Source organism: Larus michahellis, chromosome 1, assembly GCF_964199755.1.
Source record: "Larus michahellis chromosome 1, bLarMic1.1, whole genome shotgun sequence".
NCBI classification, from domain to species: domain Eukaryota; kingdom Metazoa; phylum Chordata; class Aves; order Charadriiformes; family Laridae; genus Larus; species Larus michahellis.
This window is the reverse complement of record NC_133896.1, coordinates 66,095,121-66,118,431: the sequence shown is the minus strand read 5'-3', so window position 1 is coordinate 66,118,431 and position 23,311 is coordinate 66,095,121. Positions and strand designations below refer to the sequence as shown.

General features: G+C 45.9%; 1 protein-coding gene and 1 long non-coding RNA gene across 4 annotated transcripts; one reads left to right on the top strand and one right to left on the bottom strand.

The window, feature by feature from the left end:
- Positions 1-3,105: 3,105 nt before the first annotated feature.
- On the bottom strand, positions 3,106-11,695 carry LOC141741990 (uncharacterized). Its single transcript, XR_012586559.1, has 3 exons — positions 10,699-11,695; positions 9,105-9,211; positions 3,106-3,806 (listed from the first exon to the last, which is right to left on the bottom strand). It is a non-coding gene; the product is annotated as an uncharacterized LOC141741990 (long non-coding RNA).
- Positions 11,696-14,664: 2,969 nt separating this feature from the next.
- Positions 14,665-23,228, top strand: ETFBKMT (electron transfer flavoprotein subunit beta lysine methyltransferase). Of its 3 annotated transcripts, none has more exons than XM_074583257.1 (4): positions 14,665-14,765; positions 17,959-18,402; positions 21,443-21,573; positions 22,312-23,228. In XM_074583257.1, exons 2-4 carry the CDS (start codon positions 18,083-18,085, stop codon positions 22,674-22,676), a joined length of 816 nt encoding a protein of 271 aa, XP_074439358.1. In that variant the 5' UTR covers positions 14,665-14,765; positions 17,959-18,082; the 3' UTR covers positions 22,677-23,228. The 3 variants fall into 3 exon arrangements, with proteins under 3 accessions (XP_074439358.1, XP_074439368.1, XP_074439376.1); XM_074583267.1 differs by lacking the exon at positions 14,665-14,765 and adding an exon at positions 14,854-14,963; XM_074583275.1 differs by lacking the exon at positions 14,665-14,765 and adding an exon at positions 14,854-14,977.
- Positions 23,229-23,311: the final 83 nt, after the last annotated feature.

Sequence of the window (23,311 nt, the reverse complement as noted above, 5' to 3'; positions counted from 1 at the left end):
TGCGCTGTTATTCTGCGGGAATCCTGCTGGAGAAAATGGGGGTTTTCTTCTCCCGACCCGAAGGCTGAAACAACAACCACAACGCCCCCCCGCCCCAGTGAGGCTCTGCTGGCAGAGGAGAGCGGGGCTGAGGGGTGGCTTTTGTGTGGTCTCCATCCCTGCGCCGTGATGGATGTTAACCCTACGACGGTGACTTCCAGGAGGCAGAACTATTTCTTTGCTACATGCGCTCTGTTTGAAAGCAAAATCTCAAACGGTGCTTCATTCCCAGATATATATGAGATTTGATAACCACTCTGCCACGTCCAGAAAGAAAGCAGTATTGTTTTATTCCCGTTTCTAAAAACCCTCCCATCATTATTCCCCCACGCCCAAGTACTGGCAGATCCGTTCAGGAGTAGCACCTGCTTTTAAAGAGACAGGGATGATTCTTTTCAAGTTTTGAGATTTTCTTCTCCAAACTGATGAGATCCCTGCTTATGTCGGATAATTCTGCTATCAGTACATTTTAGGAAGGTTGTTTGCAGAATGCAATATGCACTTCCATCCTTCTGTTTACTAGTCTTGTTCATGCAGCATGTAATAATTACAGTCTCATCCTTTGTTTACTGTGGACTGTTATGACCCCTTTCAATTATCTCTCAGCAGTATGAACTGCATTTTTTCTTTCTATGATTTACTTTTGTCCTTATTCAACAAGTGCCTTTGATAAGGAAATGCCTGCAAGGAACTTGATATTTCATCCAGCACTGGTCATTTTATGGAGGTATGTGGAATAACTGTTCCTTCCTACCTGGAGGCAACCTAGATCGGCATCTCTCTCTCCCTTCTTCCCTTTGAATCAACAAGTTTTATGCCCTTTTACCTCTCAGCTTCCTGCAGTGCACTACTGTAAAACAATTTCCCCACTTCCCAATATCCCAGGAAAAAAAAAAAAAAAGAGAGAGAGATGATGAGTCCTCTATCAGGATCACTGATTCTGGTGGTTGCAGCACGTGGTATAACAAGCTGAACCTTGCTAGATCCACGTAGGAATTTGCCAGGAGACCAGTTATTTTCTCGACTTTGCACTGAGAGCTAGGTTGTTTTATTTAGTTTGGTTTGTTTATTAACTTGTATGTATTTGCTTATTCAGCTCTAGGTCAGATGATAAGAGTTAAGTCAGCCTCTGAGTATCATTCAAAACTAATTGCTCTTAACCGTGGAGACAGTGGAGAAGTGCTGTCTTGTTCTTTTACTGTAGGCTGCTTCTTCAGAGGCCCGATGCATGGGTGTCTCCAGACAGTCCAAGATAGAGACTTCATCAGCCTCTCTAAAGGATGTATCAGTTGGGACTGCTTCTGAGATTAATCCAAAATCTAACACGATGGTCCTGACCTTTTTCCCTGGGGCACCAGGTGGTTCTAGGTTGCTTTGGTTTAGCTGTCTTCTGTACAGGACAGTATTTTTTTGCTTGAATGAAGTTCAGCGCACAGATACTTCAATCAATAAAATCAGTAGTACATATCGTGTTAAACAAGGGGATAAAGCACAACACGTGAGATTGCAGGTATAAAATGTAATAAATTCTCTCCTCTTCCTGAAACAGCTGTGAGGTTGAGCTCCCACTCCTGTACGTACAGCTCCCACAAACACGTTTGCTGGAGTTTCATGGGGGCAGTGATTCCCCCTTCTAAGACAACTGATCTGGGCACAAACATCATCCCAATGAGGCCACTCAGCTCCTTTGCAGTGCCAGCAGACTTGGTGGTGCCAAGTGTGTCTGAGCTCCGGTAAGTCGTGTCACGTCCCTGGGCCTAGAATTTTCTCATCTAAACCCCTCCATCTAAGTTCCAGTCTTTCCCTCCAAGCTGGTCTAGCTTTAAACACTGCACACTGCCTTTGGGTAGATCTTCTTCACTCTCCTGTTTTTTTTCCTCCATCCTGGCTCTCATCTGAATGAATCACTGACTTTTAAGAGATTTTATCAATGAAATTAGGCTTGAAAGTTATCTCACTGGACAACAACATCAATTACAATCAAAAACTTCACAGCTCAGCTACAGGATTTTAGACCCTTTTCTTCCTGCCCAGTGGCAATACTTTACTCCAGGAGGTGGACTGGATACCCATTTACAGCTAAGTTTTCATTTTTCTTTCACTCTTCAGCTACGTTTATGTCAGTACAAAACAGATAGGAACACAACCAAGTCCATTGTAAGCTGCTTCCTTCTTCTATCTGGGTATAAACAACCGCTCCCAGGAAAAGGCGGCAGAGGTCTTTGCCTTTGGCTGGAGCAAGCCTGCACAGCAGAGCAGAGTCAGCTGAGTTGCGTTGGCTTCCAGCACCCAGGAGCACTTTGTGCCCACCCCATGCTCTGCTGTGCCATGAAGTCTTCCCACCTAGGCCGTGCAAGCGAAGTGCGATGGCACCTCTCTGTATCACATGCCATTGCCTGATGCACACCATCTTATGATGTACAGCACAGAAAAGCACCGACATATTCCCTCAGTACCCATAATTGCCTTTTCTCCATACTGAGATTTTTTGCGCTACATTTTTTTCCCAGTATCTAGGTATTTTGTTTGTCTTTTCACCGTCCAAAGCCACCCTGCACTGGTCACCAGTGCCTCTTTAGAGGGACTGGCCTGTTTTAGAGACAGACCAAACGCTTCTGCTCTACTTGCAACATCAATCGCTTAAATTTCACAGCAATCACAGGCGAGTCCACAAAGGCACCGTGAAGCTTCTTGCAAGAGTGAAAGGATAATGAAGATGAGGCCCCAAAGCATCATGAACTGCTGCACATAGTCGCTAATCTGCCAAATACCAGGGAAAAGTGTTTGTGCAGCCTGAGAAGAGGCAGTGACTGATAGGATTGTGCCGTGAGGCACATCTGGGATGATCAGAGGTAACTGGGTGGGATTACGAGTATCTTTTTCTTTCACCAACAAAGGGTGTTAAAGATCCACAAGGGGCATGGATGGGCTGGATGTCCCCTATTCAAAGCATATTAACAACAATCCTGGGGAGATAAGGCTTGTCCCTGGCACAGCAGAGCAGAAAGCAGTGTCAAAGCACTAGGAGCTTCTTAACGTGTTCCTCCAAGGAACAAGGATAAGGTAGGATTGAGAATTTCTGACTGGGAAGAGAATAAAAAAAACACCCCACAACCCCCCCCCCCCCAAACGTACTGGTATAGACCAGATCTGCCTAGGACCTTTCGCTTTGATGTGCTCTCCTGTGGCAGCAGCTTTGTTCTGTCACCAGCTGGATTGCCAGTGGTGCAAGACAGCAAGGGGAACGTTTTGGCTTGGTGGATTTGTTCTTCTTCCTTAGGTGCTTGTATCATCAGATGCAGTGAATATTTCTCTCAATATCAAGTTAGTTCAGCTTTCCCTCTCCTTAACCTCTCAGCAACCTTTGTTTCTCAGAACCTGTTAGTTTAAACTGGGTCAAATGCTAACAAGCATGTCAGCCCCCCCCTGCCCTTAGGATCTGCCATAAAAGATCAGACTACAGGCCCATCAAGCTCTTTGTCCTACTTCTCCAAGAAACGGATGCCTGATGCTTCAGAGAGGTGGAAAAAGCCTGTTATTTAAAGGTTATATCCCTTCTCCCTTGCTGTGACGCTGTTGCTTCACTTTTTATTTGCTTCAGCATCCTTCAATGAATTCGAAATCATGCTGCTGGTGATGGATTACTCAGCTCCTTCACACAGCTCTACAGTTCCCTGTAGAAGATCTTTCACCAGCTGCCAAGCCACATTGATTTTCCATTGAAAGCCTCTCCTGTTTTGCTGTAGTATCTATGGAGTCATGAGACCCTGTAAGGTGGAAGAGAGGGAAAACAACTGAGATGCAATATGAATGTCTGCAACACTTAGAAGAACAGTTTTCTACTTTTGGCTTACTTTCACTTGAGCAGTTCACAGTGCTGTGAGCTACTTCAGGAGAAGATATGTGTGAATAGTCAGCTGAAAGGAATGGAATGAAGACCGAAATTGGTCATTCTGGCACCAAGAGAAGAGCATATAGCAGAAGTGGGAAGAAAAACAACAACAGAAGAAGATTTTATAGCAAGGTTCATAAAGAAAGCAATTTTTATTCTCAGAGTTTACGCTAAAAGACTACTGAAGGCATTGGAAAGGTATTGGCTGCCTTAGGGTTTTAAACCAAATAAACCAGATCACTAGCCATAAGACATAAAGCAAAGAACATTTCCTCCAGCGCAGTTCATGATTGCTTAGAAAGCAGATACTGCAGGCGCATATTCTAATATTAAATCAAATTATAATACCATTAAAGCAAGGAGCTCATCTTCTGTACTGGCCTCATATCTGTAAAGATTAAGCTTGAATAAAAGCACACGGCTTTCCTCTGTCACATTGTGTAATTATTATTCATACAGCAGAATTATAGATAACAAAGTAAAGATGACTTCTTTCCTGCATCTCTGCCATAGGATCTGTGAAACTTCTGTGATTTAAAATGTAAAGGTTTAAAATCTCTCATTCCCTATTGTAGCTCCTTGCCTTTTATTCATTTTATGTACATCCATCATACGTGTGCCCTTGCATTGCAAACACATATAGACACATTCCACTCTTATCTGCTTTCAGAGAGGATTCCTTGCAGGAGAGGTTTCACGAGGCAACTGAAATGATTTAATAGCTAATTGTACATCCTTCCACCTCCCTCCTTCCCAGGCCCTATGTTCCTGCTGCTTCCTTCACAAAAAAATCTGTGGCCTTGTCTGCCTCCTTGGTATGTCCTGGTTTGTGGCTCAGTGGCCAGTCCAGGCCAAACTACGAAAATGGGCAAGGATCGGAATATGTTGCCTATCCTCGTCTGCATGGTCATTGTGCTGCAAGCCAAGCTTCACAGCATGCAGCTCAGCCCTCTGCTGAGGAGGCACCTCCTTTTCAGGGCTAGCCTCATCTCCCATGCTGCAAACCTCCCCTCCCAGCCTGAATCAGCCTTCTCGGGGTTCAGATCTCAGGGGAGAAGTGGAAATGATATCCCACACAGATAGGGCACATGGACTTTGAACACCACCTCAGAAATGACTCCGAGGCAAGTCCAGCAGTTGTCATGCCCACTTTCCAGAGGTTTGCGGCCTTCACCACCCCGCCCTTTCCTCTCCACGTGTTCAGTAGCACAGAATGGTGAAAATCTGTGGTGACTGCTGTCATTTCACTCCACTTGTCTTTGATTTTATACTGAGCTTGAGAGATGCGCTTCTTCCTGCTGAGCAACTGATTAGGTGGGCTTTCTTTTCCTCCCCATGAAGTCAAGAGTGGGATTGTATGCGATCATTACCTTTCGTATGAATCAGTGCCAAGACCCAGAGGTCAAAGACCATTATTTCGCTCAGAGTGAGGTACGCCTTCTGCTCTTTGCTTGTAGAAGACGCACAAATTGTTCCAGCCGCTACTGAGATAAAACCTAATCAGCAAAGTACGCTCCTTGGATAAATCACTAGCATGTAACGCACTAATGGAGATGTGCTGGAAGCATCAAGCTAAAGCACCCACACAGAGATTTCCATCCATCTCTGACAGCATCACTCACTCGCTGCATGACCTTGGCCAAATTGCTCGTAGCCTGACTTGCAGAAGCACCAGCCTCTGGGAAATCAGGTCAGCGCACTCCCTGTGCTTCAACTGCCCCCAAGAAAAGAAAGCAAATGCTGCTTCTCTTCTGCCCAAACATCTGCCAGGCACAAAGCTCTATTGTTCTCAAACCCTGTCTCAACGGCGTTGCACCAGGAGGCAGATACGCCTCTATGCAGGCAGCAGCCCTGACGCCGAGTCCTTCCAGCCCACGCAATCCAATGCTATCGTCTGCTGACAGATGCCTTTGACACCAGGCCTGAGACAAGATGGGTATTTGGCATGGACTGCAAACCTCTGTTCTTCATTTTGAAATTATTTTTGCTCTCTTCTGAGGGTGTTTGTTTCCCTGCCTCTCAACTCCGATTCCTCTGTTTTCAGTGCTCCAGGGCCCCAGTACCTTATAATTTGTCTGCTCAGGAAAGACCCGAGGAGGTAAGAGAGTCTTGCAAGATAATATACCTGCCCACATAAAGCATGAGGAAAGGGCTGTGACCTCTTTTTTAAAAACACTAGAGCTTCATAGATACATACTGTGGGAAGGAGAAAGGCAGGAGGAGATCCTGGCTAGCTGCTTGGACCACATGCCCACAGCAATATTGTCTGTGGTGGCAAGGGTTCGGGCACAGCTGTACTAGTGGTCTGGGCTCCCAGTTAGCTGAGCTCTGGCACTGGGAAAGCTTCCAGAGAAGATGCATTCGAGCTGTCACATCTACCTGAGTAACAGCATTGTGTTCAAAGCCTAGTCACAAATACTGTTTCCCTTTATCTCCGTTTCCAAAAACCAGGCAGTCCCATGTCTGATGATACCAGTGGGAGCATGAACCAACCCTACGTTTTCACGTGCTCTGGACAAAATCTGTCCATGAACAGCAGGTAAGCTCTTTGTCAAAATGCCTTTGGCCTCTGTACAAATGTAATTAGAGTCTGATTTCAACTTCTCCGATTTCAATTTCCCAACTTCCCTTTGAAGCCTTATTCAGTAAGAAGTGCCAGACACCCTGCATCTACATTACAATGCATCCTAGCACACTTGAAAGCCCAAGGGCATGCTAAAGAAATCCAAATCCACCGAATCCATAGCCAATATACAACATAAGATCAAGGACAGATGAAAAGTATTTCCTGCAATGAATATGCGTTGTGAATTGTTTTGTCATTTAGCAAGGACTGCTTCTTTGCTGCATGCTCTGTTATAATATGTGTTCACGTCATTGCAGCAATGTTACATTATGAATCTAAGAACAGTTCTTGCTAATCAAAGCACTAAAGGGTCTGTTTCAATTTCCCTACCAGTGTTTTTAGCAGAAGTCTAAAACATGTCCATAGGTTCAGTCACGTCTCTCTGCCACTTGTTCTTCTTGCCTGATAACAGCACATTGCCTTGAAGTACCTACTGCTTAGGAGACTTACTATGGACGACAACTAGATTGTAGCTTTTCTGCATTGGCTTACTGCACTCCCGCTTTAGCTTAGAAATACTGGAAATAAGCTCTGAGCTCACATCGAACAGCAGGACAGAGATCAAAGCGATTCACTTCTCCTTGAGGATCATGTTTCTTGGTGACTTCCTTGCAAACCAATAGCCACAACTTATTGAAGCCTGGATCCATGCTGAGCAATTCCAGCAGTTCCCATCAGGCGCATCCTTTGGAGGTGGGAGCATTTGACACTGTCTGATGTGTCGAAGGGCTAGCTCAGCACCTCCCTCTAGGAAAAAACGCCTGGACTATTACTAAGCAATCGCAGCAAACAGTATTTCCCAGGCTAAATCAGAGCCACTGGCTTCCTGGTGCTCATCACCAGCAGGCAGGGGTGAAAGCAAGAGAGCAGCAGTGGTCTTTGGGTACACTGACAGCTGCTGTGACTCTGATGTCAGCCCATGGGTGGGGGCCAGGATCAGGCCTGGTGAGGGGAACCATCCTGGGAACACGGCCCCGAGATGGCTGTGGAGAGGGGGATGGCTTCGTGTGGCCCATGGACAAGCAGGGCAGGACTGCGGGGAGCTGGAGACCAGCCCTGCTGTGGTGTCGCTAAGGCATGGACTGGCAGCGCTGGGGGCTGAAGTGGACAACAGGCAATGTGGGGGAACCCCCAGGAAGTTGGGTGGGCAGGGCCGGCAAGGCCCATTAGTGCCCTCAGGGCCTTGAAACCCAGCACATACGGCTGAGATGTGCTGATTTTGGTTATGGAAGTGCTTAGTTTCTTGTTTGGAAGAAGACAGAGCCTGTCTGCTCTGTTATCCTTGGGCCATTAGGATTAGACCGAGCATTGGGCTGCCTGCAGATGCTGGCTGATGCTCCCCCAGAGCTGGTTCACAGTGCCGCAGCCAAAGAGCTGTGCTGCAGGGTCACAGCGACACTGCTGCTTCTACTCGAGCTGGATACAGCTGCTTGCATGAAGCTTGGTGCCTCCGCTGATAAAACCCAAGACGTGAGATCACACAGTGCGGGGTTGGGGGTCTCTCAGGTTGCCTTCACTACTAGGAGCCCTAGGGCTGTGACAAGGAGCCATCTAAGGGGCTCTGCGTGCAACCTGCCCAGCCCCACAGGTAACAGACCCTGTTAGAAGCGAGCCTGCTCCCACCGAGCCATTTGGGTGCAGCTGCAACATCTCCTCTGCTGCAGTGAAGGAAGTTGCGGTGTGCTGCCAGTACACCAAGCTTGGAGAAGCTTGAAATGCACAAAGACATTATATATGGGCTAATGTCAGTTTAAGTTGTTCTGTAAGGAAACCCCATGGACCTGGTCATGAGCGTATTTATACAAAAGTAACAGAGAGTAGCCTGTATCCTAAAGAAGAGATGCGCCAAACACTCTTTTGGAGGATATGCTGCATAAGTATGGATGGGAAAGCCAGTGGAACTAACACTTTGTAGGATACCACAGCAAATTGATGAGAGATCCAAAGACCGAGTCCTTTTCCAGCCCCTTGTGACCTTCCCATGCCTCCATGTGCATAAATAGCAGCTATTCTGTCCTAGGTCACACTGAACTTAAGCTCCAGCCTGTTCATCATGTGAAGGAGCTGGGTGATGTTGCAGGGGAGCTGTGTTTCCATTCCTCTGGGCATCCTTGCAGTGGTATCACGTGTTTTACATGTCCTTTGGATACTAGTGCAAAATAGTGAAGAGCAGAGGCTCTGACATAGCATGACCCTGACTCACAACTAAATTGCTTGAGGACCCTGAAACCCTCCCAGATGCAATAGCAAACATCAGCCAACAGAGGAGGCATATTGTATCCGGCCCTTGGCAAACAGCTTTCTCCAGGAGCTCTAGAGAGTAAGCACCACCTGTTTGTCTTATCTGTCTCAGATCTCCATTGTTTTCTCTGTCTACAGGTCCCTGGAAGAGTCCAGATGTTTGACAGACTACCACGGGGAAGGTGAATGGAAGAGTTCAGCTGGTGCCAGGCTCCGAGCACCAGTAGGAAACTAAGAAATTTGAATTCCAAAAATCAACTGGCTGCTATAAACTGATACAGCTCCTTGAAAACTTGAATTGCTTACCTTATCCCTGGCACCAATGGCTGTTAGCATGATCCTTAAAATCAGATGACCAAACATACTATGGCTTCAGGCTTTATTTCTGGAGCAAGCTTGAACAATTTCTCTGCCTGGAGAAAAGAGAAGGAATTAGTCATAAATTTACACACAGTAGTGAATCCAGCCTACCTGGCAAAAAAGACAGCTAAGCTTGGGAAGCACCTGTGGTCATATTCTCATGCTTCAGACTAAACGTTGTCTTAGCTCTGTTGTTTGACATTGTTTCTGTCCATCTGGGAAAAGCTAAGGTCTAAGAAATATACTGAAGTCACGAGACTTGCGTATCACCCTTGGTACATCACACATGGCGGGGATGCGCGACAAAGCCATGCAGAGAAGGCAGGCAGGATGAGTTTTCCTGTCATAGGAGGTCAAGAGGGATGAGGCCATGGATAATGTCTTTGTTTCATTCAGAAAAACTTAGGCAGCTACAGGTTGTCTGGAGACCAGACTGGAGAGGCTGGGCTAAGCAGCCCCTTTCCCTGGCTGCCCATTTTCACTCCATTTCCATTGCCTTTCTCTCTCAGGACTTTGCAGAGAAGCACAGAAAAAAAAACCCCAAACGAACAAAAAAACCCAAATAAATGCTGTGACACCAGGCACAGCCATTGCTCAGCTCTATTTACAGGCTTCTTCCCTCTACAGCTGTGTCCCACCTTGGGCTGGCTCCAGAGCTGGATAACCTTGGGGATAAACAAAACCCTCTTGCAGACTGCTGTGTCCCCAGACTCTTGGCCACCCAAGGTAGGACACTGGCATCCGGAAGCTATTATAGATGACCACAGGAGCATCACAACAGTACAAGAAGTATAACAGGGATGGTTCAGTTTGTGGAAGACCAAAGGGAGCTACAAATAAAGCCCACTGCAAACTGCCCACTGCCACCACCTCTTTTCAGTGCACTGGTACAGGCAGTTGTGTCACCTCAAAGTGGCTGTGCCAACGTGGTGGCTGCTTCCTCTTGGTTGCTGCCTGTGCTGCCGTCTTCTTGCTGTACAACTAAGACCACCAGAGCACCTGTTTTTACAGGACACAACTCTGGACATCACAATGATGAACATCATGTTCATCAGGCTTGACTGCTTTCTGGCCAATTTTCCTTCACAGTGAGGTTTCACTCATGCTAGCCAATTGCCACAAAATTTCTGGCTAATTTTCCTTCACAGTGAGGTTTCACTCATGCTAGCCAATTGTCACAAAATATTGCTGGAACCTGAAACTTAGGAGCTCAAGTGTCATTACTGTAAGAGATACGTGGGAGTCAGAGTCCCATCACTTCAAGGAGACTTCAGCTGCTCAAAAACAGGGTTTGAAAATACGTACCCTCTAGTTTTAACATCAAAACAAATACCCAAACAATACACCAATGAGAAGCACAAACCATCTGACTCTATATGTCTTTCCATTCTTCATCTATGTGACAAAAATGCTCCTGTGACTGACTGTGCATGAAGAAAAGCAGCCAGCTAAGGCTAAGCATGCTTTAATTGCACATGTGGACAAAAGACAAAATTAAGAATGACCTCAGAGATAATAGCTTTCAACTTCTCAGTCTTACCATCAAGGCTCTTGCAGGACTTCTCACGTCAGGAAGACTGAATTTGCAGCTGCACAAGGGTCAGATTAACACAGCTTCTCCTTGTTTCATCACTCCACCTCCACCCCCAAAAAAAAGCTGCACCTTGCAGATTCCCCTTCTTGTATCCACTGCCGGAAGTTACTTGATGCTTTCATCTCTGCCAGCTGCTGTTCCTTTCTGCTCCTGACCTAATGCAGCTGGTGAGGCAGCAGGGAAGGCAATCCTATGAAAAACACATTTAGTGCTTTCAGGACATACTACAGGTAATGTGTGATCTTTTTCACTAGGATATCTATTCTTCAACTGCAAAAGATGTACTGTGATTCAGAAATGAGTAGGTGTGGATTGTAGCTGAAGGCACAAGGGAATAATTGAATTGCCTTTCCCTTACCTAGCCAAAGGTCTCATCTTCAATTTTACCTTAGCTACCAGCTAATGCACCAGCTACATTTTGATAATGACTTGCTTCCACAGCCTCTGGGAAACCACAAGTTGATCCTGATGTGCAAAACCCCTGACTGTTGATATCAAGTTGTTAATATGCTTTTTACAGATGAGCAGCACTCCAAATCCATCCATTTTCCCCATCTGTGAATTTGCAGGCATCCTTTCACTGCAGCAAACTGTGGCAGATGGCCTTGCAAAAAAAAAAAAAAAAAAAAAAAACCAAACACACAACAAACCAAAAAAACCCCACAAGGTCTCTTGAAATTGGGGCTGTAACAGCTAGAAGAGAAGGAATGAACTTGGGTGATCACCTGGCTGCCAAACTGCAGGCCTGCCTTCCTTTGAGTTTAACCTTTGTACCTATGAAGAATCATGAGTCGTGGGCTGGGTAACATGAAGGTGGCTCCTCTCTGCCTTCCCCTTCTCTCTGACCTTGTGCAGTTCCATTTCTTTCTTGTTAATTGGCTCAAACAAGATTTCCCCCAAGACTTGGGCAGTTGTATCATCAGCCAGTAATCCGCTAATTCCCTTGGACACGCAGGAGTCCCTCGTGTGCTACTCCATAACTGCATTTTGCCAGTGTTGCACTCCTCCATGATACACCAAATCGATATTATGTTGTGATCAAAGACATCCTTGTCCTCGGAGCAAATTTCCAGCACAGTTAGGGTATTTGGCTGCACAGTATACCATACATTTGAACAGCAGAAATTCTCAAGATGTCACCATCTAAAACAAAAAGCCTTTGGAAATTAAACATTTTTTCCTCACAGGGGACAGGCTTTGATACATTGCTGAAGAAATCAGCACAAAGCATGTCCTGAAAGTCAACATGATTTACCTAGACTTTCACAAGAAGGATGGCAGATGTCAGTATCAGAGCTTTCTTATGTCATGCTAGGAATCTATATGTTAATAACTGCATATTTGTCATTAAGTAAGAAAGAGTGGATTTCTGGTTTTAACATCCCAGCCAGTGTTACCAGGAGCAGCTTCCCTAAACTGGGAGCAGCCAGGGAAGATTTTATTTTTAACTAACTGCCTCAGCGCGATGTTGGTCTGTACTAGACAGCAGTGACTTCACTGAAGTTCACACATCCAGCGAGTGATACCTTGTATCAGGAGTTCATAAAAACTAGACCTGAGAAGTTACTTGTTAAAATACCTAATCAAAGAGGCTGAAGATCCAAGTTAAAAAGCTTTCCTGTCAGATTTCCCTGAGAACCTTCTCAGGCATAAAATAAAATGTGCAAAGTAGAGGTGCATCATCACCTGTCAGTATGCTTAAAGCTGTTACCATATCTTACACGGCATCCTAAGCTGATGTTGATAATCATAGAATCACAGAATGGTTCAGGTTGGAAGGGACCTTAAAGATCATCTAGTTCCAACCCCCCTGCCATGGGCAAGGACACCTCCCACTAGACCAGGCTGCTCAAAGCCCCATCCAGCCTGGTCAACAGGAAAATAACGATTTTCCTGTTACCTTACCAAGTTCTTTATTCCTAGCATGGTGGTGAGCATCTAGAGGGCACAAAGACCTGTGTCCTGAATTGCACATTTCATGCACATTTTTAGGTATTATGAGTGTTTTCAATGTCTCCCTCCTCAGAGAGGACCAGAAAGAGTTGCTGAAAGACTCAAAACTTTTGAAACTTCATGGTTCCCCAAGGATTCCAAGGAATAATGTCCTCCTGAGCCTAAACTGCAAAGGTCCATCCACAACTTTATATAATTTGGGGGATCATTTCTAAAAAGGCTGAGCCTGAGTCCTGCTTTACAAGAGTAAAAGGCATACAAGTATCCCTACAGCTTAACATGTCTGTGGACTTCAGGCTTCACGTGGCAGGTGGACACCAGCTTCCGTCTAGGTCCTGGGCTCCTCCCAGCGCATCGCCTTCATCCTAGTCTCTCTGCAGCCCAGAATGGAGGGGCCACATTCTCTCAGGACACTGGGGTTCACCCAAGTTTAAAGAAAAAGCCCTGCTTTAGAAGCAGCTTTCATGCCCTGGAGAGCACGTTTTAATTGTACTAAGACAGGAGATCACTAGATGGCCTCATAACCTCAGAGATTTGGGCAGATCCAGGCTTAGGCTGTGTAATCACCAGATTTATTTTTAAAAACCTGGCATCCCAAGTGCTGCAGGACTTAAAATTGTCACCTCAGGCAATGCACAAGAGCCTTTTCGAAACACAGTGTGTGAAATTTGGGACATAGGGAAGGTAGAGAGAATGGGGAAGAGAAACACGAAGAGGGGAAAACAGAGGTGCAGCTTGCTTGTGGGACATACCTGGTATTAGAGCACTGGCTGGCTGGTCTTTCAGTGTTCAGTACCTTCAATAGCTGTCGCTGTTACAAATGCATCCAGACACCTTGGCGAGGCCATACCACATTTGACAGTGGTCTTGATCTGATGTGCAGAGGAAGAAAAAACAAAGATCCTATTTTCACTGCTGTGAAATTTGTTTACGTGTTATTACTCCTTTTCCTACATACATTTTTATTACTGCTTTAAAATGCAGAGCTAGTTTACATTGACGCAAGTCTTTTAAAAAAGTAATTTATAGAATTATAGTATTGTCCAACCGTAAACCTAAGACTGCAAAGTCCACCACTAAACCATGTCCTTCAGCACCGTGTCTACCCATATTTTAAATACCTCCAGGGATGGTGGCTCATCCACTTCCCTGGGCAGCCTGTTCCAATGCTTGATAACTCTTTCTGTGAAGAAGTTTTTCCTAATATCTGTTCTAAACTTCCCCTGGTGCAATTTGAGGCCATTTCCGCTTGTCCTATCACCTGTTGCTTGAGAGAAGAGATGGACCCCCACCTCTCTACAACCTCCTTTCAGGTAGGTGTAGAGAGCGATAAGGTCTCCCCTCGGCCTCCTTTTCTCCAGGCTGAACAACCCCAGCTCCCCCAGAAGCTCCTCACAAGACTTGTTCTCCAGACCCTTCACCAGCTTTGTTGCCCTTCTCTGGACACACTCCAGCACCAAAATGTCTCTCTTGTAGTGAGGGGCCCAAAACTGGACACAGTATTCAAGTTGGGGCCTCACCAGTGCTGAGGGCAGGGGGACAATCACTTCCCTAGTCCTGCTGGCCACATTATGCCTGGCGCAGGCCAGGATGCTGTTGGCCTTCTTGTCCCCCCGGGCACGCTGCCGGCTCGTATTCAGCCGGCTGTCGACCAGCGCCCCCAGGTCGTTTTCCACCGGGCAGGTTTCCAGCTGCTCTTCCCCAAGCCCGTAGCGCTGCGTGGGTTTGTTGTGGCCCAAGTGCGGGACCCGGCACTTGCCCTCGTTGAACCATTTAAAGCGAGCAGGACCGGAGCACGCACATGACGCTGACCGGGGCCTGGACTCAGGGAGGGGCGGGCCCGAAGCGCTGCGGCGTGGACAAAACCCAACCCCAAGCACCAGCGAAGACTGCCAGTACCGGAGCCGGAACGGAGACACCTCGCTCCGCGCCACTGCTCCTTTAAGAGCGGGCGGGGACCCCGGCCCCCCTCGGCCCGGCCCCCCTCGGCCCGGCCCCCGCGCAGTGCATCGGGGCGGGGCGGAGCGGGGCGGAGGGAAGCGGCGGCCCGGGAGCAGCAGGTAGGTGTGGGCCGGGCGCTCCCCGCTCTCGGCCCCGGCCCCGGCCCTGGTCCCGCCCCGGCGGGGGGCGGTGCGGCCGCGGCTGGGCGGGGGTGGGGCGGGCGGCCCGGACGGGTTAGGCCCGCAGCGGCCTGCGCGGGGCGGGACGGCACGGCCCAGCCCAGCCCAGGCGGTGGTCCCGGTGTCGGCCTTCTCCTTGTTCGTGCCCTCCCGTAGGCTGGCGGCCGCTTTGCAGAGGGGTGCCCAGGCCGGGGTGACGGATGGGGGGGTGTGTGGGTGGGAGCGGTCTGGATGGATCCGGCTCGGCCCGGGGCGCCGGCGGGTCGCTGGTGGCAGCGGGGCTGGGTGACAGCGGCCTGTTTGCCTCCCTGCCTCCCTCTCTTCCTTCCCTCCCCGAGGCAGGCAGCCTTGGCCTTGGTTCGGCCTGGTTTCCCCCGATGGGAAACGTGGGGCCAGCATGGTTGTGCTTTCAAAGGCACCTGCTGCTTTTAAAAAAAAAAAAAAATTGAATTGCACGGAATTTTTTTTTTTTTTGGTGGATTTTGCTTGGTTTCATCCCCTTTCCCAAGTCCTGCTCACCCACTGATTTTTATTCCCAATAAGATGGGAAGGCCGGGAGTGTCACAACGCAAGGGTATCTGTCCCGACGCCTTCCTGCAGTAAACGCTTCAGCTCAGTTTGGCATTCGGAGCACGGAGCTCTTGGCAGATATTTCTCTACTGGCAGTTAATTTGAAAAGAGTAACCGTCGTGACAGGCAATGCAAAATATCTCAGCCCTGCTAATTTGCGGCAACTCATGGGGAAAAACCAGCATACACCATTAGCTGACAAGATTTATATCTTTGATTGATTTCAGTTAACTTCATGCTTCCCTTAGGCAGATGAGGATTATACAGCTCTGCCTTCAAGAAGGAAGGCATTCGTTAATTATATTCATTAATTACATAGACTCTGATGAATGGCATTCTCAAATGTGGAAAAAGGCAAATTGTTCAGTCACAGGTATTTATGTGTAATAAAACCACAAAGCCTTTAGCCAATGATTTGAACTAAGACTTCACTGGACTATCAGCCTAAATAGCAAAGTGTTACGGGAGGGAAGTTCACAGCTTAACATTTTAGTAAAGGATCAAACTGAACCCAGGACCTAAAGCAGAGTCCAGCGCACAACAAAAATGGCACTAAACACATATGAACTTTTACTAAAGATCCAGACAGATAAACTGAAGTAATGAAATATGACTTTGTTTTGTTAGCATATTTTTCTTGTTCTCCCTTTGCCTAGTTTTTTTTTAAGGATTACCTGCACAGCTCTAGATGGCAAAGCTGGCCACAATTCTTCTGTTGTGAAAACTTGGCAGGAGTGGGCTGAAGTTGATTTTCTTCATGCACCATTCTGCTTTTTCATGAAAACCAGTACAGAAGAGAGAAAACAATTGCAAAATAGAGAGCGCAGTTTCCCTTGTGTCCGTACTTGCAGTCTTACTGTTGTGGAAGCACAGGCCTTAAATGCTTCTCCGGCCATCAGCTTAGGGGGAGGTTCAAAAGCTGTGCCCTGAAGCATGTAAGTCCAAGCTATTGAAAAGAGGTTAGAGAGAGTAAGATGAGGAAGGAAACAGTTGCTCTTTCTTCAGGACACCGCTTGGTAAGGATACTTACAGGATCAGCGTCAGAAAGACCTAGGGTCTGCAAGAGATGGTGGATGAGGAGAATACGGTGATGGTGATGAAGTGCTGAGAGGCTCTTCTTCATTTTCCGGTCAGCTGAGTGCTGCGGCTCTCCACTCTCCATTCTCCTGATTCTTAAATGAGTCTAAACTCTGGTGTACCAATCTTCCATTCCCCTTTTCTTCACTGCTGGTGACCTGAAAACTGTCCTTGAGTGGTGTCAGAAGGCCTTTGAGTGCGAGCTCACCTAGTCTGAACGTCTCACCTTTTAAAAACTTAATTTTCTTTAATGTGTTGGATTCAGTTTCTCTCTCTTTAGACAGCTTGGAGTGAGGGACATTGAAGTGCTGGAGCATGTCCAGAGAAGGGCAGCAAAGCTGGTGAGGACTGTAGAGCACAGGTCTTATGAGGAGCACCTGAGGGAACTGGGGTTGTTCAGTCTGGAGAAAAGGAGGCTGAGGGGAGACCTTATTGATCTCTACAACTACCTAAAAGGAGGTTGTAGAGAGGTGGGGGTCACTCTCTTCTCCCAAGTAACAAGCAATAAGACAAGAGGAAACAGCCTCAAGTTATGCCAGGGGAAGTTTAGAATAGATATTAGGAAAATTTCTTCACAGAAAGAGTTATCAAGCATTGGAGCAGGCTGCCCAGGGAAATGGTTGAGTCACCATCCCTGGAGGTATTTAAAAGATGTGCAGATGTAGTGCTGAGAGACATAGTTTAGTGGTAAGTTGGCAGTGCTAGGTTAAGGGTTGGCCTTGATGATCTAGATTGGTCTCTTCCAACCGAAATGATTCTATGATTCTATGTTTATATAGTTTCTCACAGAGAGTGGGCTACAGTGGTAGCATCCACCTGAGACTGTTGTACCATAAGACTAACCGATCCTTTAAAATACAGACTGAAATGCAACAATTTGGGAGTATTCTGATTAAGATCAGTTCTTGGGGATATATTTTTTTTTTTTCATTTTGGAGTTGGCGGTCTGCCAAATCTGAGGGACAAAAAGTCTTTTGAGGAAATCCTTTAATTGCTCAACTTTAAAAAGATGCTTTCATATAAAAGATTCATCACCATTATAACACTTGTAATTAATGATGTCTCACAAGCAACCTACTGACAACCTTTGCCATGCCCACAGGCCCTGCAATGCCAGAGCCCTACTGCAAAATCTTAAGATTCAATGAAGAACCTTATATGGGAGTAGCTTGCCGTATGTATATCTTCAAGGCAGAGGGAGGGAGATGTTAAAAGGCTGAACGTTTAATTTTGAGCTCTATCAACTGTCCCGCTAACTGGTTGTTTCTCATGGGATATGTTTATAGCACTCTCCTGAATGGGTCTCTTGATAGCTTCTTCCTTAAACACCACTTCTTTCAGACTTCAAAGCCTTTCTGAGCAGGGGCAAAGCATGCATTCATGGTCATGCAACAGCACGTTGACCTTCTCTTCCTAAAGCCCTGGTGGTGCATAGCCTTGAAGTCACTGAAAAAACAACACTTACGTAGCATTGTTCTCCTTTCAGGAATTGTCATCTATTACTATCACTCCTGTGAGTTTGTTTCAAGCTTTCTGCCTCATCACCTGCTGTGGTCATCAGATAAGCTGTGCTCTGAGCTCTCCTGGGGAAGGTTTGACCCTGGGGAGACATGGCCTTCCGTGGCTGGAAGCGTCTCCTCCTCTTGGGCAGGCAGAACACCTTTGCCAAGGCTTGGAGGAGCAGGAGGGGAGTCCCCTCTCTGCACTGGAAGCACTGCCACCATTGGAGTGCTGGCAAGTCTCTGGACCCTGAGGTGAGAGCGTTTTTGGAGGAGAACACAGAGGTCACCAGCAGTGGGCACCTCACACCAGAGATACGACTGCGCCTCCTCACCCCTCGCTGCAAGTTCTGGAAGGAAAAACCTGACCTGTGGCCTTACGGAGACCCTTTCTGGGCAATTTACTGGCCAGGAGGCCAAGCCCTCTCCAGGTACGCATCACCAAAGTTGCTAAGTCAAGTCTGCAGCGGCCCAGGATGTCAGACCTGGATCTGCTTGTAGTGATGCCCAGCGATGTGTATTTGACTCGTATGAGAGCGCATTATCCATACTCTGCTTATACAGGAGAGACGCAATCTCTGCTGGTTGGCAGTGAAGTTTTGGAACCTGCTGCATATAGAGTAACTTACAGCTCTTAAGTTGAAATCTGTTGTCTTCAGTGGGAATGCATGTGTTGACAACGGGGCTGAATTTGGATGTGTGGAAGGGCTGTGCAGTTGCCATGAAAACCTAGCAAGGTGTTTAATTCTATCAACTCATTGTCACTCCAAACAGGAGGATTGCTCTTTTGTCGTAACACATGGGGTTTTTTTTTGGTAGGAGACAGACAGCAGCATGGATGTGTGTCTGGTCTGTTGAGAAAAGTAGGTTTATGCTGATGCACTTGGAGTGGTAGCTGGCCTGAATCACTCTCCTCATTTAGGATTTCAGCAGCCTTATTGTCAAGCCTTCTTGTGGATGCCTTTTAGTCACATCAGAAGCCATATTTTGATTTTGGACACTTACTGTCAAAATGTCTTTAATGTTCCTGATTCCCAGGAATTAGTTAGGGTACCTTTATTCTGTAAAATCAAATCTCTCACTTTGAACAGCAGAAGTTCATAATTGTCACAGCAAAGAACAAGCTGTCAGATATTCCCCACATAGATGAAAGGCAAGGATCTGAATTAGGGCTTTGCTGTTTTTCTGCAAGAAAGCATAAATAGGAAGGCGGTTTTTACCAGGAAAAAGATGAGCTTTACAGTTAAATTGCGAGTCGATTAGCCTGCCGTGTAGGTGAACTAGAGTGCTCCTAAACATTGCATAATTACATTAGGTAAGGTAATCTCTACATTCTGTTATTGTATGATTCATATGCCCAGATATTTGGGTAGCAATAATAATTATCTGGGATTTCACCACTTTATTGACTTACTGCTTATGCGCTTGTTTGATGTATTGGGAATGTCAGAAATTGGCTACGTAATCTGGAAAAGTAGAAAGAAAAAGGGAGCATGAAAACAGGCTGCTTCCATAACTGCGCTCCTTTCACCCATTGGCATTGCCACAACATCAGGAGTCTATTTCAAGATGTTCCTCTTGGTGTAACTCAAGATACCTCGTTAACTCAGCATGGCAGACAGCAGTCTCCAACAGCAGCGTGATGCACTGTGTGCGTGCCAGGGGATGCAATCGATTCCAGCTGTCCCAAGTCACCGCAGTCATTAGCAGTAACTCAGGAACCACTCAGCTGGAAACAAGGCACTCACAGCAGATCATGCTCTACACAAGTTACTGCTGGAAAGTCATTTCAAATCCAAGCATTGCCCCTAGAAAGGGGAAACAGAGCACTTTCTGTGGAGGTCATGCCCCTGTCCTCCACCCCGTTGGTAAACTACGGGCTGTCCTCAGAGAAGTGATGGCCTGAGGAGGAGTGGCCAAAGAGCTGAGCTGCTGAGCCTCTGCACCCATTTCCTGCTGGGTGCCCTCAGAAAAAAAGCATCTGTGGATCTTCAAAGTAGCAAATAATGCTGCAACGCTGCGTGCCAGACCTCATAGAAGGTGATTTTCATTAACACTGAGAAAGTTCCACTCATTGGATTCATAACCACGTACTCACATGCACCAAGTTGTGTGTGCCCAAGCTGTCTGGTGAGTTTCCTTGTGATGACATGTAGGACAAGGCATGGAATGTCAGGTCCTCCTCATGTTTCCTAGGTTCCTGATCTGGGTATTTTGTATCTTCAGTCCTGGTCCTGACTTTCCTGCTGTGGCATCTTAATGGCTTGAACTGTTTAGTTTGAGGGTAGGTTGTCTTTTATTCTGCCTGTCTGGGCTCCTAGGAATCTGTATACAGATGTGGTGGGATCTAGGTGCCATCAACACTTGACACTCTTATTAGGCCTCCTTCTGCCATTCCTTCTGGTGCTTCTAGGCCCAGACATTTCCATCCATCCATCCATCTATTCACCGTTGACATCAATCTTAACGTTTCCATCACATCTCTCTGCACTGGAACCCACCTGCAAAAGCTGTCCTTACCAGTAGCCCCGCGTGAACAGTCAGCCATCAGCCCCCATGACAGAAGACAACACAAATGTAGAATCCTTTCCTGTTTCTACTTTAACAGAAGTTATGGCAATTAGTAGTAAATTTATGGCAATTTGCAGTAATTTTTGTCACCTAAGGGTCTTCCCCCTTGTCACTTAGGGCCTTCCCCCTTGCAGAAGATTGAATTTCAAGGCAATTGTTAAAAGTTCTGAACGCTCAGTAACGGCTACATGATTCATCATCTTTAACAATAACCTGCCTTCTGTCAGGTCTTCTCCATTTCCAGCCTAGAGGTTTTTGCTTGCTGACTCCTCGTGGCAGGTGTCAGCCACTAGATGAAGACACCCCTTCTGCTCACCACTGCTCTATTCTCATTTTCTTGTTGCTACTCAGGAACAACATTAAGGAGACTGGAAGAATTTGTATCTGTGCCTGCATGGTTCAGGAAAAGACGAGAAATTCCTCTTCTTCCAAGTAGTTGCATATGCAGTATTTTAGGGGACGGGTAGGCCTTGTGTTTTGATGGGTGCAATATTCACCGTAAATACACCTTCATGTTTCTTCAGTCAGATTGCTTTTAATTTCTACAAATTCTTACTTTCCTGTTTCTGATGCCAAGCATTTTAGTCACCTTGCAGTTTGTGCCCATTTATTAGATAAGGTCTATTTATTAGATAAGGTCACCTGGCAGAGAAGCTGATTGAAATAAAATGTTGCTTAATTGGCTGGATTTTTTTTTGTTTGGGGGGTGGGAGAGAAGTAAGGGAGAAAGATGATGGTTCTTGACTTTTCTATCAGCAGAGACAAATAAGGAGCCATGTACCAACTGCACACGTAGAATATTTCTAAGACACCATGTATGGCAAAAATTCTTATGCAGTGTTATGCAAAATGGCAAATTTGCATAATCTTGTTCATTGCTTTAACAGTTTTTATTTTCAGGTATATTTTAGATAATCCACGCGTTGTTAAAGGACGATCGGTTTTGGATCTTGGAAGTGGATGTGGAGCAACAGCAATAGCTGCTGTGATGAGCGGTGCATCGCAAGTCCTTGCTAATGACATTGACCCTAGTAAGGCCTTTTTTTTTTTTTTTTCATCTCTGTGTAAAGATATTTGTCAAATTTTAAAGCACATTTGACATAGACTTTTCTTTGCTCCATTTGGGAGAAATTCAGGTTCCAAACAGAGTTCTAAGAATGCTAGAAAGATGAATGGATTTTGCCAGTATTAGAACCTGTATTGTACCAGCCTCTCTTGCACATAGTATATCTTCATGTCTCCTTAGAATGAACAAACCGCAAAATTTCTATCAAGTGTTGCCTATACACCATCACGGCTGGTTTGGAAGAGAACTCCAGGCACAGTTAGCAAGTTGGCTTCTCTGTAAGACCATAGCATTTTCCTGAACTTTCATACATTAGGGCCTAGACTTTGCCTTTTTCTCCCAGACTTTGTTTTCCCATAACTGATTTACAAATTTGGTTTATTCATAATTTAATTACTCATTGGTTATGGAAGAAGTACATCCATAGATTAAGGCAGTTGGATATTCTGGTTTGATTCTATGACCGGTTTCCATTTGGTATCCATTCAGGAATAGTTCTTCCCTGTGTCATGGTGCAATGGGGATAAAATTCTGTCACTTTATGCCAGATTTTGACCTGTAATGAAACCTGTGGAAATCCCTAGATAGGATAAATAAAAATATTTAAGAGGTGAACTTCAAAGATGTGCCAAGGAAATTTTTAACGGGGCTGAATGGCAGAATCCTAAAAGGTAACTTTCATTTCACTTTGACTTTTCTCCAGTTGCAGGAATGGCAATGATCTTGAACTGCGAACTGAACCACCTGAATCCCTTCCCCATCACCATTAAGAACATCATTAATTCAGACGCTGGCAACTGGGACCTCATTGTTCTAGGAGATATGTTTTATGATGAACAACTTGCTGATGGTCTGCATCACTGGCTAAAGAAATGCATCAGGATACAGCAAACTGAAGTGCTGATCGGTGACCCTGGCAGGCATCAGTTTTTAAGCCACAGCATTCGCAGTCAATTGCACAAAGTTATAGAATATTCACTTCCTGAGTATACTAGACAAGAAAACAATGGATTAACATCAAGTATTGTCTGGAGTTATCAGCCCTCAAATAGCTTAGAAAACTGTTGAAGCTGGCTTTCTAATGAATTTTGTCTCGCTGCATTGGCTTTTTTTGTAAGTATGTAAAATGAAAAAGGGAATTAAACACGGAACATATCTGTTGATGCAAAGTAGATTACTGTACCTTCACTGTACTGATTTCAGTCATACTCACTGAGGCTTTTGCTCCAATTGAGGTAAAAACTACATGCAAACTGTATTCACAGGGGCCTGCACTGAAGTGCAAATCCAAAGACATGTAAGAGTTTGCATGCTTGATGTTTTTCCTGTATATTCACGTCTTGCTCTCTGACACCATTGTGAAATATTTTGGACATCCAGCAGACTGCTGTGGGGAGAAGATGGTGGCTGAAAAGTTACTGCACTGCTTTCAGACTTTTGCAGCTTATTTACAGAGAAAATTATTGCTGTCCTTCATAAAGCTCTCTGCTAGATTATTAGCTCATACTATGCTCAACTTAAAGTGCCTTGCTCTTTTTCTGGATATCTCTTCTGAATGTCAAAGTAACTAATTCGAATCTCCCCCTTCCCCTCTATAATAAAAATGTACTCTTCCTCAAAGCTGCCAGAGTGGTTACTTAGGAGTTGCACACAAATCTAAAACATGCCTCTTGAACACTAGTCAAAGTGAAAGTTTTTAGTAA